Here is a 17111-nt window from a genome sequence, read left to right as displayed (position 1 = left end):
TTCCCTTTTGCTTCCTTTTGTTTTCTTATTCAGAAGGTAAGCTTGTCCCAAATAAATTTTTCAATCTTACTGTCATATTTAGTCTTAACTTTTGTGACAATAACTTAAATAATAGCAGTAGGTTGCATTGAGAAGTACGGGGAAAAATAATAATATGCAAAGAGGGTTGCCTTCCTATTGTAAAATGAGTTTTTGATTACCCTTTTAAAAATGCTACATAGATTATTTATCTAGTTTCATTGTTGAATGCTTACAAACATTTTTGATTAAACAAAAATAGCTTAAACATGGCTGTGTTGTGTCTTCAGGTCTGTCAACATCCGAACTCCAGAATGAGGGAATGGGGAGCAGAAGCATTAACTTCTCTCATTAAAGCAGGGCTGACATTTAACCATGACCCTCCATTATCACAAAATCAGGTAAAGCTTGTGAATGTACTCTTTCCTTTTCTGGAGCTGGTAATGGACATTAAATTGTAATATTCCATAGAGGCAGTTTTCTATACTTAAGCAAATCAGTGGCATTTACCATTGAGTTTCTAAAGCCTATAGTTGTAACTGTATGGTTTAGATATTGAGGATCACTTCATGCATTTTAATCAGCCATAACCTCCTTGCTTGAATGCAGAGCAAAGAATGATGGTGGGGTTAACTTACGTGTTCATGTGTTAGAACAAAAGGTGGATCACCCTTGCAAGTACAAAACATTTCCAAAATATTTGCAAGATTATGTAGGATTTTAACTGAGGGCATAGAATAGATTCTTTGGTGCATAAAATGGCATCTTTTTTTCCTGCCTGTCCTTGTATTATCTTTAAAAAATATTGGTAGTTAATGATATTTTTGCTATTGACACTTTGGCTTTTGTCTTGAGTTTCCTTTTATGTTTGTCCCATAATGTACAGCAGATTTATTTTTTACTACAGTTTTTTGTTAAAAAAAAGTTCAGTTGTTTTGTGGCCTATCTTTCTCTACCATTTATTTATTTATTTATTTATTTATTTATTTCTCTAAATCATCTCCTTTTCGAACCATCAGAATCATAGACATCTCTGATTTTGATGGTTCAGAGAAAAGGCATATATAAATATATATTAGCAGAGGCTAATACTGACTACCATATCAAATTTAATAAGCAGGGAAAACAGACTTCAAAAGTGAAGGCCAAAGGTTCAGGAAGTCATGTTATGTCAAAGTCTAAATATATACGTCTCTGATTTTTGATGGATCAAAATAAGACCTATAACCAGCTCTTCAATAACCCCACTCTTTTCTGCAGATCATTTGACAGTTGTGGGGGAGCAAACTTAAAAAAATATTTTCCATTTTATCAGATTCTACTAGTTTGAGAGAGATTTCCTTCCACCCTTTTTTTCTTCATAAAAATAGAGAATATTGCTATCACAAGTACCAGCTCTTAAGAGGAGACTCTGTATATACACTCAATATATATTTTATCTGAATTTTAAAGGAATTCATGTATTGAGCATAGAGTTGTGGTACAGTACATGAAGGATAGATGCAGAAGCATTTTTTAATCCAACTTCATATGGCTTGCTCCATTTAAGGGGAAATGATTCAGTTTTGTGGGTTTTTTATTTAGATAATTAGTACAGTCTTTTGGGACTTGACATAACATGACTTCCTGACCCTTTGGCTTTCTCTTTTGAAGTCTGCTTTCCCTGCTTGTTAAATTTGATATGATAGTATCAAAGTATGATAGTATCAAATTTGATATTAGCCTCTGCTCATCTGTGTCGTTTGACTTTGCCCTCTCTTTCTTTCATATACAGTCCAGTATTGCAGGGGACAAAAAACTGTTGATTATGATTTTGTGATAAAAGGATAGAGTTGATTAGTCAGCCTAGAAAAAGGAATGAAATGCTTGTGTCATCTCATACATAGTAGTAATAGGAATACTTAGCACTCCTATAAAGCTTCACCAAGTCTACACCTGACATCATTAATCTTCACAATATTTGTGTGTGGTAGAAAGATCTTTCTTCAAAGCCTTAGTCATTGCAAGATTTTTGTTCTGGAACCTCAAGTATCCATCATAGCTAAAGTTTTAAAGAGGTGCCTGTCAGATTTCCTGCCCCCAGGGCACGTCTACACATGCCCCAATGGCACCATTGTTACTGTGCCATCGTTTAGTACTTCCTTGGGTGTACCTCCTCTAGGTTGCGCTCACTTGCATTGCTACAGCAACGTAGCAGCTAAAAATAACCGTGCGCTGCAAGCACGGCACAATAATGGCTGTTAGTGTGCTGTCATTTAGTACTTCCTAACAGGGGCACATCTATGCAAGGCTCTATGTTGCTGTAGCAACATGCTATGATGATGTAATGTCAGTGGGCACAAACTGTGGTGCTGTAGCTATGTTGCCATAGTGGTGTGCTTCCTCACTTATAGCGCATTGCTATGGTGACATAATGGCTAAAAATAACCATGTGCCGCCAGCATGATGCAGTAACAGCTGTTACTGCACCATCATGTAGTACTTCCTAAATGGCTGTTACTGCACCATGCTGACAGCACACAGTTATTTTTAGCCACTTCATAGCCATAGCGATGCACTACATTGAGGGAGCATGACGCTATGGCAACGTAGCTGCGGCATCACAGTTTCTGCCTACTGAAGCTACATTGCCGTACCATGTTGCTACAGTGACATAGTGTCTTCTGTAGTTATGCTCTGCGTGCCTCCAGAAGTGCAAGTGTTCTAGTCCTTAAGTGCTAGTGGTATAGTCCATTGGTGTCCTCAGCTGCCAGTTCCTTTTTGAATGAAGGATGTAACATTTATTTTGCACAGTTACAAAAAGAGAACAAGGGGAGGGAGGGGATGGGAAGAGGGGAGAAGTATACCCTGATTTCAAAGTAACAAACCTCCAAATTTTTAAGTGATGAAGGTAAAGGGAAACAGTTCTGTGAAATGACAACTGAGAAGCAGAATTTTAATTTTTTTTCTTCTCCTAAGTTACTGTTGTCCCACTTACTGTTGATGGTAGAAACCACTAGCATTACCAGTTCTGATGGTCATGTGTTATTGCTTGCTTGCAGGGGTTGTAGCCCTCCGAAGTATTTTATGGAAGAGTCTAACTTTTTACATTGGTATTTTCTGGGGCAGGTGCAGTCAGAAAGCTCCAGACTGAATTGATGCAGTCGTTTGAGCCCAATTACCTCCTGCCTTTGGCAGGGGACCGAATTTGATGATCTTACAGGTCCCTTCCAGACCTTCTTTCTATGATTCTATGAATCTTTGCAGGTTTCTCTAAACAGGATAGATTGAACTGATAATAAAGTGAACTGACATTTTACTTTTGAAGCTGGAAAGGCAGCCAGACCCCTGCAATGGCTTATACCGGCAGCTGGGGGGTGCTAGATCACAACTCCCAGCCTACTGGCCACTGCTGAGGGTACTGGAATGCAGCTGAGCAGGGCTTATCCTTGATCGGCTGCCCAGCACATGCCCCACCACCCACTTGCTATCTCCTCCCAGGAGAAAACAGTCCTTCCTGTCTAGAATGGCCAGGTCTCCTAGCCTCAGAGAGCGGGGGGTCCCTGCCCTTGGAAGGGTCCCCTGAGCCCTGCTCTGGTACAGAGAAGGGATTCACCCCACTCAGTATGGGCCTGTAGGGCTTGGCTCCATGCCCAACGGTGTTGGGAGAGTAGTCCCTCCAGAGCAGGGCTGGCCAGATCCCCCAGTCCTGCCCCTGGTATAGAGAGAGAATTCCGCCCCCTCCTTCTCAGTATGGTCCCACTGGGCTGCCTCAGCCTTGTGAAAGCAGGGGCCAAGGGACCCCAGTCAGCTCTCTAGGCTGTTGGATGGGGGGTGGGGAAGAATAAGGGCAAAAAGCCGGGAGGAGGGGGTTTTTCCTTCCCCATGCCTTGAAGACCCCAGGAAAAGGGAAAAAAAGGGGAAAAAAATCCAACATCTTTTAAGGTGGGCGTTTCAAAAATACCTATAAGCATTAGGTGCTCAACCTCCCACCAATTTTCAGATTTCTAAATCCTGTTTTAAAAATCCCATTCAAAGAATGTAGAAGTATGGGCAAGCATACATGTAAAGCATTTCAAATTCTGACCCTCCCTTTTTTATAGTTAAAGTTCTTTTAATGTGCTTTGTAATTTGTAGCGCTTCAGTAGCATACAGACATAAACTGCTTCCCAGCTAAAATATCACTGTAAAGTGTAGTAATGTAGCTAAGAGGAAGAGACCAGGGTGCTAGCCCTTGGAGGCTGAGGCACAGGGGGTGCAAAAATTGTAGCCTCTGTGCTGCTAGCCTGCAATAGCAGAGCGTAATCACTGATGTTGCACCACTGCTGCCCAGATCAAGAATTGCCTGGGTACACTTCTGGTGCAGTGCTTCAGATTTTTAAGTTTCATCCAGGGTCATTTTTATGTAATTTGGACCAATTTATAGTCCTATAGCATCATCTCCAATCAATTTTTATAGCACTTGAAAACTGTTTAAATAACTAAGCCTACATCTGCCTGTGCCATAGGGTTGATGCTGTGTTGTTTCACCTATTTTGTTAGGATGAATTATGATCTATGTTATCTGTTACTCCCCTTAGTATGTTTTGCTGTTTATTTTTAGAGGCTCCAGTTGCTTTTGTTAAATCCATTGAAGGAACTGTCAAATATTAACCATCCTGATATTAGGATCAAGCAGCTAGAATGTGTATTACAGATTTTGCAAAGCCAGGGTGACAGTCTAGGACCAGGCTGGCCATTAGTGCTTGGAGTCATGGGAGCAATCAGAAGTGATCAAGGGTAAGTGGTTGAAATAAATGTTTTAAAAATTGATATAGATAAAAAGAGCAGAGTACTCAATATTTACCTTTTTTAATTTTTAGGTAGATGTTAAAAGGTAGATATAGGTCTCTAAATTTACTTCACTCAACTTAATGCAGTCTGGTAATGTTCCTACTCCTTTTTAAATGAATACATTGTCAGCTTTGCACACATTGTCTACTGAATTAATGAATTTACCAATAGATTGTTTGCAGTTTTTAAATGCTAAGTCCATTTGTTTTAGATATCATGAAGAGATGTTTGTTGAAAGAGAAACATATCCACAGAATTATGAATTAATAATTTAATGATTATCCTAAGATTTGGAATAATGTAATGAGTATTAAAGCTAGTAAAAACTTTTGATGGCTACCTACTGGTTGCAAGTGGCTTTTTTTTCCTCTAACAGAAATAAAGGAAAGATTATATGCATTTTTTAGTCTTGCATATGCAGATTTGTTTCTCTTCATAACTACTGTGTTGCGTTGAAGTTCCAACTCAATTAGCTAACATGCATTTAAGTACAATTTGCTTTTTCTGCGAGTGAGTTTAAAATGTACTAATTACGTTTCTTAAAAAATCTTTTATCTTAGTTGAGACAAACCTTCAATATGTTTCAGCTTCTGCTTGGAATCTTTAGTCTTAACATAAATACCATTTTCCTTTTGTTGTAGTATTCCTCCTGTTGTATAATATGCAATTTGCATGTTCTTAAGGAAATTTGAAATGAGGTGTATGTTGGTTTTTTTAAGAGAGTCCTTAATACGGACTGCATTCCAGTGTCTTCAGTTGGTTGTGACAGATTTTCTACCAACAATGCCGTGCACTTGCCTACAGATAGTTGTTGAAGTTGCAGGAAGCTTTGGACTTCACAATCAAGAGCTAAACATTAGCTTAACCTCAATTGGTTTGTTGGTGAGTTTCATTATTAAGCCATAATGATGATACTTCAGGGCTTTACTTGACTAATTTTAATGCTAGTTGGTTTGTAGTCTGCTAACCAGATACATGCCAACACTTGTTTGCCATGTATTCACAGAGCTCCCACTGAAGTCAGTAAGTTGCCTGTATATACAGAGTGAGCAGATTTTAAATTTATTTCTGTGATTCCATAATATGTAAGATGGTTATAGAGATATTATAATAATGGGCTTTTTAAGTAGATATCATATTGATTTTAAGATCCCTTTTCTGATACTTAGCAACTGGCAAAGTCATTTGAGAGCCCAAAGCCAAAGCCCAGAAATAGTGTACTTTCATATTCTACTCTGTGGTGTAATTAAATGCCATCTGTGTAAAATCAGTGTAGGGGAGCTTTACCTGTGTATACATTTGTCAATGTATTATAAAAAAATGTGCAAATTAGAAACACTTATCCATAATCAATGAGCAAATGTTTATTTGGATATTTAGTTCAGATATGTATTTACATAATGTTTTTATCTACTTTTTTGTTCATAGTGGAATATTTCAGACTATTTTTTCCAGCGAGGTGAGATCATTGAAAAGGAACTGAACAAAGAGGAAGCAGTATTGCAAAAGCAAGCAGAAGAGAAGGGAGTGATGTTAAATCGTCCTTTCCACCCTGCACCACCATTTGACTGCCTTTGGTTATGCCTGTATGCCAAGTTGGGGGAACTCTGTGTAGATCCACGACCAGCAGTTAGAAAGAGTGCTGGACAGACATTATTTTCTACAATTGGTGCTCATGGAACTTTACTCCAACATTCAACATGGCACACAGTTATATGGAAGGTATTGAGTCCATAAGCATGTTTATTGTCATGGTGATTTTATTTTTTCTAAGCTTTTTTTTAAAACATAATTTACAAACACAATGTAGCTGGGGCCTGTTTTATCTTGCAGTTGCCTCCAATCCATTGTTTTCTCATTCTGTCTTTCCCTTATACCAACTTGTTATGGAATTTACAGTGACTTAACTATAACACTGTTTTTATATCTTGATCTTTTTTTCTCCCAGCAGTGAGAGTGGTAGCCACTGTGGTCCACAGCCCACATGTTAACCTCTCGAGGGCTATATGCAGCCCCTGGAGCACCAGTTGGATAGCCCTGCAATAAGAGATTTAACTTTTCTAGCTCTTTCGTCTCAGTTGCAATACCTAAAGGCCCTTTTCCCCTGGAATGCAGGCAGACTATTTGTTCTCATTGGAAAAGTAAGGACAGGGCTTGAGTTGACTTATATCATCACTTTGGCGCCTCATACCCATAGAGCTCCTGATTTAAAATAAGCATAATTGCACATTTACTAAAGAAGCACATCACAAGTTCCTCTGGTTTGCTCTGGAAATGGAACATAGACAGTATGTCTGTTCTACAAGGTTTTAATTGGCACCAAGAGTATTCTCAAAGGTTCTGATGGTGGTGGGAATGGCCACTCAGAAGCTAAAGAGCTATGTGTGATTTTAATGTCAGATGGCTGATTCAGGTATACACAGTCCCAGAAATGAGAGCAAGTCTGAGCAGAATAAAAGAATTCTCCTGGTCCCTTTCGAGGGACCAGAGGGGAGGAAGAAAATATGCAGTTTTACTTTTTCCTTGGTTTTTAGCATGAGTTCAAATACATGCAGTAGTCAGTGGATTTTTTTTTCTGAATATTTTAGGTTCTGTTTCATTTGTTGGATCGTGTTCGAGAGTCTTCCACTACAGCTGACAAAGAGAAAATTGAATCAGGAGGGGGCAATATCCTCATTCATCATTCCAGGGATACAGCAGAGAAACAATGGGCAGAGACATGGGTATTAACTTTGGCTGGTGTTGCAAGAATATTCAACACAAGGAGATACTTATTGCAGCCTTTAGGTAATATCTGTTTAATATTTAGTGCTAATATTTTTTTCAGTAAGATTATAGGAAAGTATTTAAATTACTCATAAATGTGTGGTCTCTATTCTTTGTGATTTGTGGAGCTTGTTTTCAGGTGCTTAGAATAAGAATTCTTAAATAAAAAGTATGGACATGATATTAAATGTTCTTATTCCTAACTCAGATACCAAATGACTTTAATCATAATGCTGTAAGCATTCTTGACTCTGAGAGAAAAACAAAGGGATTTTTTCCCTCTTCATTTGTTGAGTAAAAATATTTAACACTCAGACAACAGTGTGATACTACAGAACATTTATCAGGCAGGGACTCTTCAGTCTTATGAACAGCCCTGATATTGAGGAAATCTGCTTGCTGAGTATGGTTTAAAAAAGGGAAGAATGTTTAAGGAAAAATGCTTGACTTATTATGAATTGGGAGACAGTTTAAGATTTCCTTCTTTCAAGCAGTTCCTCCTCCATGTTAGTTTGGTTTAATTTGTTATTACCATACCTGCACTACCTGAAATTAATAGGAGCGAGTTCACCCATTATCTCCCTCAGAACCTTTCTTTTCCTTTCTTCTCTGTTCTCTTTTATTTATTTATTTTTTAATGTCCTTGGTATTCTCCAGTTTTGTACTTCCTTTTCTTCTATTCTGTTTTTCTCTCATCATCTTTGTTTTCATTTTTGGGTTATTCTCATTATTCTCTCTCACCTCCTTGATACTCCTGTTTCTTCTGCTTTCTCCTTTTTATAAAAACTCATTCGTTGGATATTTGCAAACTTATTAGTCTGTAAAATTATCAATTGCAGAAGCCATGTTTGGCCAGTGCCAGCGCATATGATATTTAGTATTCATGCCCAAATGAACTTGCAGTCTAGCTCTGACAAAAGGATGCAGTAAAATTAATAGGTAGTAGTTCAATAAAATTGGATTGGTGCTATAGTTGGTGTCCATAATATATGCAAGAACCAAGGCTTTTCCTGGTGATGTCTTTTATTGGGCCTACTAGCTTAGGTTGTACCAGCTTCTTTCCCAGACCTGAGGAAAGGCACTTTGTGCCCAGTAGCCTGTATTTAGACTTCATGGACTGCAGGAGTAATTTAATTTTATAATTAATGTGAAGTAGTCTGTCTTAAATATTTTTAATGTGAAGTGACACATGTAAGGAAATGTAATTTAGAGCTTCGTTGCTATACTTGGTCATATTTTGGTCCCTGACTTACTTTAAAGAAAAAGAAAGGTGAACTAAAATTAAGAACATATTAAGGTTTCTTTTTAATATTATTACGGGTCATATGCTGTATTCCAGAAATTGTTATTTGAATAAATGTTGTGATTGGACATTCTGAAAGATGAGGCATTCATTTTTTTCCCTCTACTCATATTTTTACTAATAATTATTTAACTTTCTTCTCAGATTTGAATCTAGGACAAGGATATTGTAATTACCCAAAAACAAGAATTAGAAACGCATATAATTCAGATTTAAGCTTTAATTTAATAGTAATTGACAATTCTAATAAAAAGTAATAATTAGGGACGGAGGTGTACAACCTATCTAGTCCCACAAAAGGGATGACTGGTGTGGGGCCAGTCCATGGGCCAAATTTCACACACAGGATTAGTCTGACAGCTGAATGACATGCAGTGTTGACAAGTAGGGTTGGTATGTGGATGCAGTCAGACAGCAGTATAATTCCATATGCTGTTGAGATCTAATGTGAGGGGCCATATCTTTTAGACTGTAGGACTCCCCATGGGTCTGGAAATTTGGTGGCAAGGGAAGAGTTGCAACATTAATTGGCGCAGCTCTGAGAGCAATTAATGCTGCTAACACTCCTCCCCCCCCCCCTCCCCCCGCGCGGGGCCAAATTTTCAGATCCATGGGGTATTCCATAGGCTTGATAACATAGCAAGACCCTCCAGATCTGGCCTGCAGGCTGGAGTTTGATTTAGGGGGATGATTCATTGTATATCATTTGTTCATTTACAGCTTTTTCTTACTAACATATATAAACGCTCTCCATCCATTCTTTGTCCGTACAACTTGGTAGAAGTTTATATAAGAATGTCAGGTATTAGAAGATCAAAACTTGCTGAAAACCCACCAAAACTATCTACAATTTAAAAAAAAAAAAAAAACACAAGAAAAAAGCACATACATCCATAAATGAAATTTTGGTTACAAATAAAAATTAAATAAAGCGGGGGAAAAAACCTGAAGAACTTGCATGAATATATGATTATCTTAGAATTGTGTATTAAGAAATCCTTAGATTCATTGCATGAGTAGAAATAAGACCCCATAGCCATTAAATATATTTAATACTTGGTAAAATTAACAGGCAACTGACAGGTGTAAGAAAAAGAATAATTTTTATTATTTGTAATAAAGAACTGCTAAAGTCATAGTACGCAAACATCAGGTTTGGCATAAAGTGCTATAATTCTTTTATTTTTCTGTGTGTGCAGGTGCGCACATGTGTGTCTGTTACTTTATTCATTTTTACTACAGTTATGATCATGTATTTATAAAGAAATTGAAGACAGGTGTCCCCTCCCCTGGCAAAATCCTCTATACTGGACATGCAAATATATCAAAACAGATCCGATGAAAGGTCAAGTTGATAAAACTCTTTTCTTTTTTTTTTTTAATATAGGAGACTTTTTCAAAGCCTGGGATGTTCTTCTTGATCACATCCAGTCAGCAGCCCTCAGCAAAAATAATGAAGTTTCTTTGGCTGCTCTGAAAAGTTTTCAGGAAATTTTACAGATTGTTTCCCCTGTTCGAGACTCAGAGAAGCCTGATACACCACCTGCTATTAACGTTTCTGTACCTGTTGTCGTAGGGGCAATGACTGCTACTAGTCTGGGCAGATCATTCATGAGAACTGACTCCATAGGAGAAAGAATTGGAAGATATAATGCATCTGAGCCACCTATAATAACAGATGAAATAGAGGATTTGAATCTTTGGTGGGCTGCTTGGAACAGTTGGTATAGGATTGGCTCCGAAAGTACAAAGCCTCCAATTACTTGCGATAAATTGACCTTCATCCCCAGCCAGCCTTTTCTCACAGCTTTAATTCAGATATTCCCAGCTCTATACCAGCACATCAAAACTGGTTTCAGCATGGATGATCTCCAAAAGCTGGGTGTCATTTTACACGGTGCTGTTTCAGTTCCTATCAGTTCTGATGCCTCCCCTTTCATCCTTCCATCTTACACCGAAGCAGTTTTGACAAGTTTACAGGAAGCGGTACTTACGGCTTTAGATGTCTTACAGAAGGTAATATAGCTTTAAATAATCTGTGAAATGTAAACCATGCCATATATTGGTTCTTTTTTACTTTGCCATTTGCAGTTCGTTGATTTAAATTAACACAGGTAAATTGTTTATTTCTTTGCATGTGTAATATACCGTGCTTGTATAAAGAAGATAACTTTTCCTCTTTTTTTTTTTTTAAGAACAATTGGAATTGTTTCTAATATTCCTTGTTCCAACTGCCCTGTCATGGAGTTCTTGTGATCTAGCAGCTCTCTGTTGAAAGAAATGGTATAACCTTCAACAAGATTACTTCTCCATCATTCCAGGGATATTGCAAATGTAGAGTTGCATTGTCAAGAATCATGTTCATCTGACTTATTATTAGTACTGATGTTAACTGGGGCTGGAAGTAGAATGGAGGCATCATGTTCACCCACTGTAGAGATAATATTTGTTATCAAGTATCCCTAGAGACAGAGACTGGAAGGATTGTGATCATAATTTAAGAATTCCAAGTTTTTGTAAAGTGTAAAGGGAATTAGTATACTCTCTTTTCTTCCTTTTCTGGAATCCAGTATGTTCTAAAAACACTGCTTTGCTGCAGAAATTTTGGCTAAAATACTCATCCCAAAAAAGCACCCTTTACTTACCTGAAAAGTTTGTAATTAAAATCCAGGGTTACAGGCAGAGGTGGCCTATATTGCTGCCCCCCACACAACTTCCTTTTGAATGATATATAATTTTAGCTATACCTTTTTTCTTTTAAAATTCTCTTAATATGCTGCAAAATGAGTACTGTCTTGGAAGGCAGAAGTTATAGGCAAAAATGATATAGCCCTCCAGAATTCTGCCTCATGTATGTTGCTCAAACCAGATTTTTTCTTTTACATTTTTTTGGAATTGTAAAAATATTTCTTGACGAAGGTAACTGGTCATGGTGAAAATCCTATTTTCCTATAGAAATAAAGTTGGTATTGAATATATCTATGTAAAGCATCTCGCACATCTCCTTTTTGTTAAAGGAACATTATTAAAATTAGAAATGAAGCACTCAAAGATAAGAAATACCAGAATTAAGGCTGTCTGTATAATCCTGTTTCAACCCCCTGTGCTCATCCATTCTGCATTATAGTCCTTGATTACATAATTACATATTATTTTCAAATGACCCATGCCTCGTGCAGTGCATGGAATGGCTGGTACTTATTTAATGAGTAGCTATTCATTTCGTTTTTTCTTTGTTTAAGGTGTGGTCAGTGCCTTATTTGTTGCACGCTATCCTAACACAGCTAGGAAGAGAGAACTATTCATTTCCTCATGATTTTTTCTATAGTACTCATCATAGCAGTCTGTGTGTTTAACAAACATCAGCAAATTACTTCTAGAACGTAGCTGTCAGATGAGGCAGTATTATTCTCATTTACAGACTGCAGACTGAGGGACAAAAAGACTATGCTCAGGAACATCTGCTAATTTTTGGTGCCCATACTACTCAAATTGACACCTTTTCGATTTCATGCCCTCCAGTTCGTTCCAGTTTGCTTCTGTTCCCCATCGCTAATTCCTAGTCTCAGGCCCATTCTTCAGGCCAATCACTCAGGCTAGGGACAGAAGTTGCACATAAACCAGTATAAGTGATAGGAAACAGGTTCAAATCTGTAACAATAGAAGTTCAGCACACACAAACCATTTTTAAAATGATGAAAACCAGTTTAAGATAAACCTGGATGGATATAGTGTCAGACTTGTGTGATTTAGGTTAAATTGGTTTATTGAACTTCTGTCTTGGATCCCTTTCAGATTCAAGTCAACTCACAGTCCCCCAGCATCCCAGGATGCTTTGCACCTCCCCCACAACCCACCTTGCAGAGTGGGTGGGCTAGCCTTGGCCCAAGCTGCCTGCTCCAGCCAAGCAGGGAGACATGCTTTAGCTCCCCCTGGCTTCTGCAGGCAAGTGGCTGCATTTTCAGAATCAAAAGAGAATGTCTGTTCACTTGCTTACTAGTTCAACCTACATAGCTTAAACTAAGCTGTGAAGATTGAATCGTTTCAGCCTTGGGATTTTTGATGGTCTGTACTTAGCCTCAGGTCTACTCAGGTTTCTCATCCCAGTTGTAGGCACTGCCAGCTCCCTATCCAGGACCTCAGTACTTCTTCCCAAGTTTTTGAACACCTATACATGTGCATGGAGGCTGCTCTGATACGCTGTAACTGGAGCGTGTCAGATCAGATTCAATTAATCGAGTCTACTGGAGTGTGGTAATTACTGCACTCCAGCAGACTCCAGCGTCACATGTATCAATGTCCCTGTGCTGAAAAATGGTGGTGGGGGTGGGGCGCTTTAACTAAAACTTGTTCAACCACCATCATTTTTCAGCATGGGGATGTTGTTACATGTGATGCTCCAGGCACTCTAATTAGAGCAGCTCTTGAAGCTGCTTTAATTAAAGTGTACTCTCTCTTTCCCCTCCACAACAGTTCCTGGAGCATGTCTATGAACACCCTCTGTGTCCAGACTATGCTTGCTACCTGAGTTCAGGTTCCTTATCCACTCTGTGCGTTCTTCCACTCTGACTTCAGTTACTTTCATTTGCTCCCTAAAACTCGGTCTGTCAGCCCCAACTCTTAGGTTTGGTTTCCCTCTCTTGACAGCTTTCAGCCTTAGTTCCTTCCCTACCCTGATCCTTGCTCCTTATCCCCAGCATGTTTCTCCCTGCAGATTTGGTTGTTTTATTTGAAGGCAAAGGGGAAGACAGCTTTGTCCTTGAAGCTGTCTGGTTGTACCAGAGATGGCATTCAGCATGTGAGAAGAGAGAATAGCTCTTCTTGATTCACATAAGTATCCCAGAGCTACAATTGCAGGGTAAGTCTGCTTAACCCTAACTGGAGCATGTTCAGAATGGACAGACTTTTCAGGGAATTTAGCTACTAATATCTAAGAAGTTTCTACTGAGCATATGTAAAGTTGATTTTTCAGAGGTTTATAACTTGCCCAGTTTGGGTAGATTTTCATACAGATGACACAAGAAAGATCATCTTTGCCAAATGTCAGGACCCTACTCCAAAGCATGGAGCACTAGAGATTTTTAAAGTGGTCACTAAAAATTTTTAACATGGACCAAACAACACATTTTCCAGTCTTGTTCTTGGAAATAGGCAAGCCATTTTGGTTGAAATTTCCAAAACCCCAAACAAGGCAGACACTAAGTATTTGACATGTTTGGCAGTTGTGATCAATTGAAAAAGTGTTATATTAGGAAGGGTTGGACAATGTTAATACTTGGTGCTACTAGCCATGCCCATAACAGTGACTAATAGAACAGTACAATTATGTTTCCTTAAACATAAACGAAAAGTTTAAAAACAAAAGAAAACTTTATAAGAGTCTGTGGAGTTGCAAGATCTTGTGGAACACAATAGAATTAACCTGACAGCAGCAGCCAGCCAGTCGTGGAAAGGAACAAAGGTCAACAGAGTATTTCTTCTGAACGTGTCAATATCGGGAAAATGTATTGTACTGTAGTGGGTTGATACCTACTTTTAGTGGAGCAGTTTAATGAGAGCATGGAAATGTTTATTCACTTTTCAAAAGATATTTTCATGTGGGATCAGACTAAATCCTGTTCTTTGCTGTAATGGGGAGATAGGGAATCGGTTCCAGTGTTTTCAGTCCTTAGTTCAGTAGGGCTAGGGCCACTGCAGCACACACGTTCTTGCATCACTAAGAAGCCATTCCTAGCAATGCCATAGATGGGTTCTTGAGTCCACTCCTCGTAAGCCATAGTTGGTTAGTAACTGTGGTGTCCATTTAGGTGCAAGATTCAGGTTTTGTTAAGGTAAGTTTTTGAATTTTGTTTTTTAAGGCTTATGATGAGTAGAAATATTGCAGTATAATATTTGCCTTTGTAGACCTTTTATCTTCCCCTCACTCCTGTGGAAAATATTGTTTGGTTAGATGAGAGATCTATTTTAATTTAATTTTTTTAACCTGGCTGGAGCGCAAAAATAATAGTTTAAAAGTTTGTGAATACATTTGATTTGTTCTTATAATCTAATGTGGCATTTGAGGGTATGTTGTCTTTTACAATACTTTTTAACTAAAAAAATCTAATTATTAAAATGGTACCATTCTGGAGCTCTTTTTAGAATATAAATGACAAAAAGTAGTTGAATAATTACATGCAAAATACATCTGGCACTTAAATTGTGCCAGGTTGTGTGGGTAAATTGTGTGGGTATTCTATGCAGTCGGATCCCTGGCACAATTGGTGATTCAATAGAAAAAAACTTTATTCTGATGTTTTTAGTGGGTTTGATTTCAGACTAACATTAGTGTGGTTGTTACTAAAAACAAACACCTTCCCCTTTTAAAAAAAAAAAACCCCAAGAAGAACAACATTAGTAGTCTTTTAGGAATCTTCGGGGAATTTATTTGTGATCAGAGATGTTGGAGGACTCTACAAATCTAATATGGCTAAATAAAGAAGATTGTAAAAATATTACTGAATTTTTATTCAAGGGAAGGTGGGCAGGAGCTGCTAGAAGTTCTATCTACATTTTGGAAAACAAATTTATTTTTAATTATTCAATGTTAAAAGTTTAGAAACTAGTGCAGTTGTCAATCTTTGATTTAAAGATCTTCATTTGTAAAGATCTCTTTTTGTAAAACAAATATTTCTAAAAGAGAAAAATTACTGAACCTTTGATTCTTTTCCTAACATATTCAACCAAGACATTTCATCAGCAAGTAATATTTTGTCACAGGTATGTAATGCTATAGACACCTGAAAGTGTATGCCCACAGTTTGTGTGGCAAATGTGTGTATAATAAAGGTAACCTAAAAGTTAACTGAACAATTTGGAAAAGTACTGTAAATGTTTTGTTATCTTAAAACAAGCTTTAAAGAGTTGTTGTTTCAATGTGTCCCCCCTAATTATCTCCTATAGTTGAGGGAGAGCCACTGTAGTGACATTGAGAAGGGAGGGAAAGAAGTCACCTAAGATCTTGAAAAAATCTGCAAAAAACGGAACTTGGAGTGAAAACTCCAGATGAAGGGGGCAGGTTTCATGAGGACCAGTCAGAGAATGAAACCAAATATTAAAGGAGAAGTAAAGTTGAAGAATAGACTTGTTGAGCTAGTGTTTGAGAAGAAGAAAGAGTAAATGTGATGGCGAGGAGAGAAGTCAGTCCCAGCAAAAGAGAGAGAATCGGGGATATAGCTAGAAGATAGCCAGGGAGTGGGATTAAAAGAAGAAATTGTGAAATGGAAGGCCAGCTGTCTCCCTGGCTATATCCCTGGTTACCTCCTCTGCTGGGATTGACTTCCCTTCTATTTTCTCCTTGCCAACGTATTTACTCTTCCTCCTCCTTGCACACTAGCTCAACAAACCTGTTCTTTAACATTATTTCTATTCTAATATCTAGTTTCATTCTCTGATTGATCCTCATGTTCCATTGTCTTTCAGGAGCAAGGAGCTGGGGGGCAGACTTGTGAGTTTTAACACTTAAAGCAGTGGCTGGCAACCTTTTAACAAGCCCTGAGCTGGAATAACCTGGCTCTGGTTCAACACAAGCTGGGTGGCTTCAGTGATGAGGGGGGCTCTGTCCTGGTGTGGGCTCAGGCAAGGCATCTGGGAGTTGTATCCATGCTGCTTTCCCTAGACCCCTGCTGCTAGGGGATGGGCACATACACACCCCTTCCTTCCCTGGCTGCAATGCAGGCACAGGGTAAGTCCTCTGGCTCTGTGGGTTAGGTTAAAATTATGGGCCCTGTATTGCTGACCCTTGTCTTAGTTTGTGATAACTCCCATCACTCTAATGTTAAGGCACCATATTACTAAATTTGAACCTGCTTAGGGAGCATCATAAGGTACTTCTTGAAGTACTTTTCACTTCTGATCAGTGTGTAGGCCTATAATTTTTTTAAAATCTTATGCTTATGGTTTATTCTTATATATGAAATAAGTATATTTGTAGATTTAGATTGTAGATTTAGCAAAAGCAGTGCACAATTGCAACCTCAGTGCACCATCCATCTCGCACAATTTTTAAACTAGAAAAATCAAATCTTTTAATTTAGCGATTAAAATAGTGATCTTGTGCTGCAGAAATCAGAATCTAGTACCGCAGTTTACCTCCTTGTTCAGACATTATTAGTTGTGACACGTTCTCTAAAAGGGAACGTTTCATGGTCTAGACAGGGGGTTTTTTTGTTAC

General features: G+C 38.2%; 1 protein-coding gene across 7 annotated transcripts in view; it reads left to right on the top strand.

The window, feature by feature from the left end:
* MON2 (MON2 homolog, regulator of endosome-to-Golgi trafficking) overlaps positions 1 to 17111 on the top strand; it is a 140997-nt gene that overhangs the window by 88347 nt on the left and 35539 nt on the right. For 6 of the 7 annotated variants that reach the window (XR_003093008.1, XM_025198763.1, XM_025198766.1 and 3 more), the window contains 6 exons: positions 309 to 419; positions 4601 to 4776; positions 5550 to 5712; positions 6259 to 6552; positions 7419 to 7617; positions 10287 to 10915. Coding sequence is in view for 6 of the 7 variants with exons in the window: in XM_025198763.1 (XP_025054548.1) it covers positions 309 to 419; positions 4601 to 4776; positions 5550 to 5712; positions 6259 to 6552; positions 7419 to 7617; positions 10287 to 10915 (1572 nt within the window). In the remaining variant the exon portion in view is untranslated. The remainder of the gene's footprint in view (positions 1 to 308; positions 420 to 4600; positions 4777 to 5549; positions 5713 to 6258; positions 6553 to 7418; positions 7618 to 10286; positions 10916 to 17111) is intronic. The other variant, XM_025198764.1, reaches the window with a different exon arrangement.

The sequence above is a fragment of the Alligator sinensis genome, unplaced genomic scaffold, assembly GCF_000455745.1.
Source record: "Alligator sinensis unplaced genomic scaffold, ASM45574v1 scaffold375_1, whole genome shotgun sequence".
Taxonomy (NCBI): domain Eukaryota; kingdom Metazoa; phylum Chordata; order Crocodylia; family Alligatoridae; genus Alligator; species Alligator sinensis.
The sequence above is the reverse complement of the archived record's forward strand: the minus strand, read 5'-3'. Positions and strand labels throughout refer to the sequence as shown.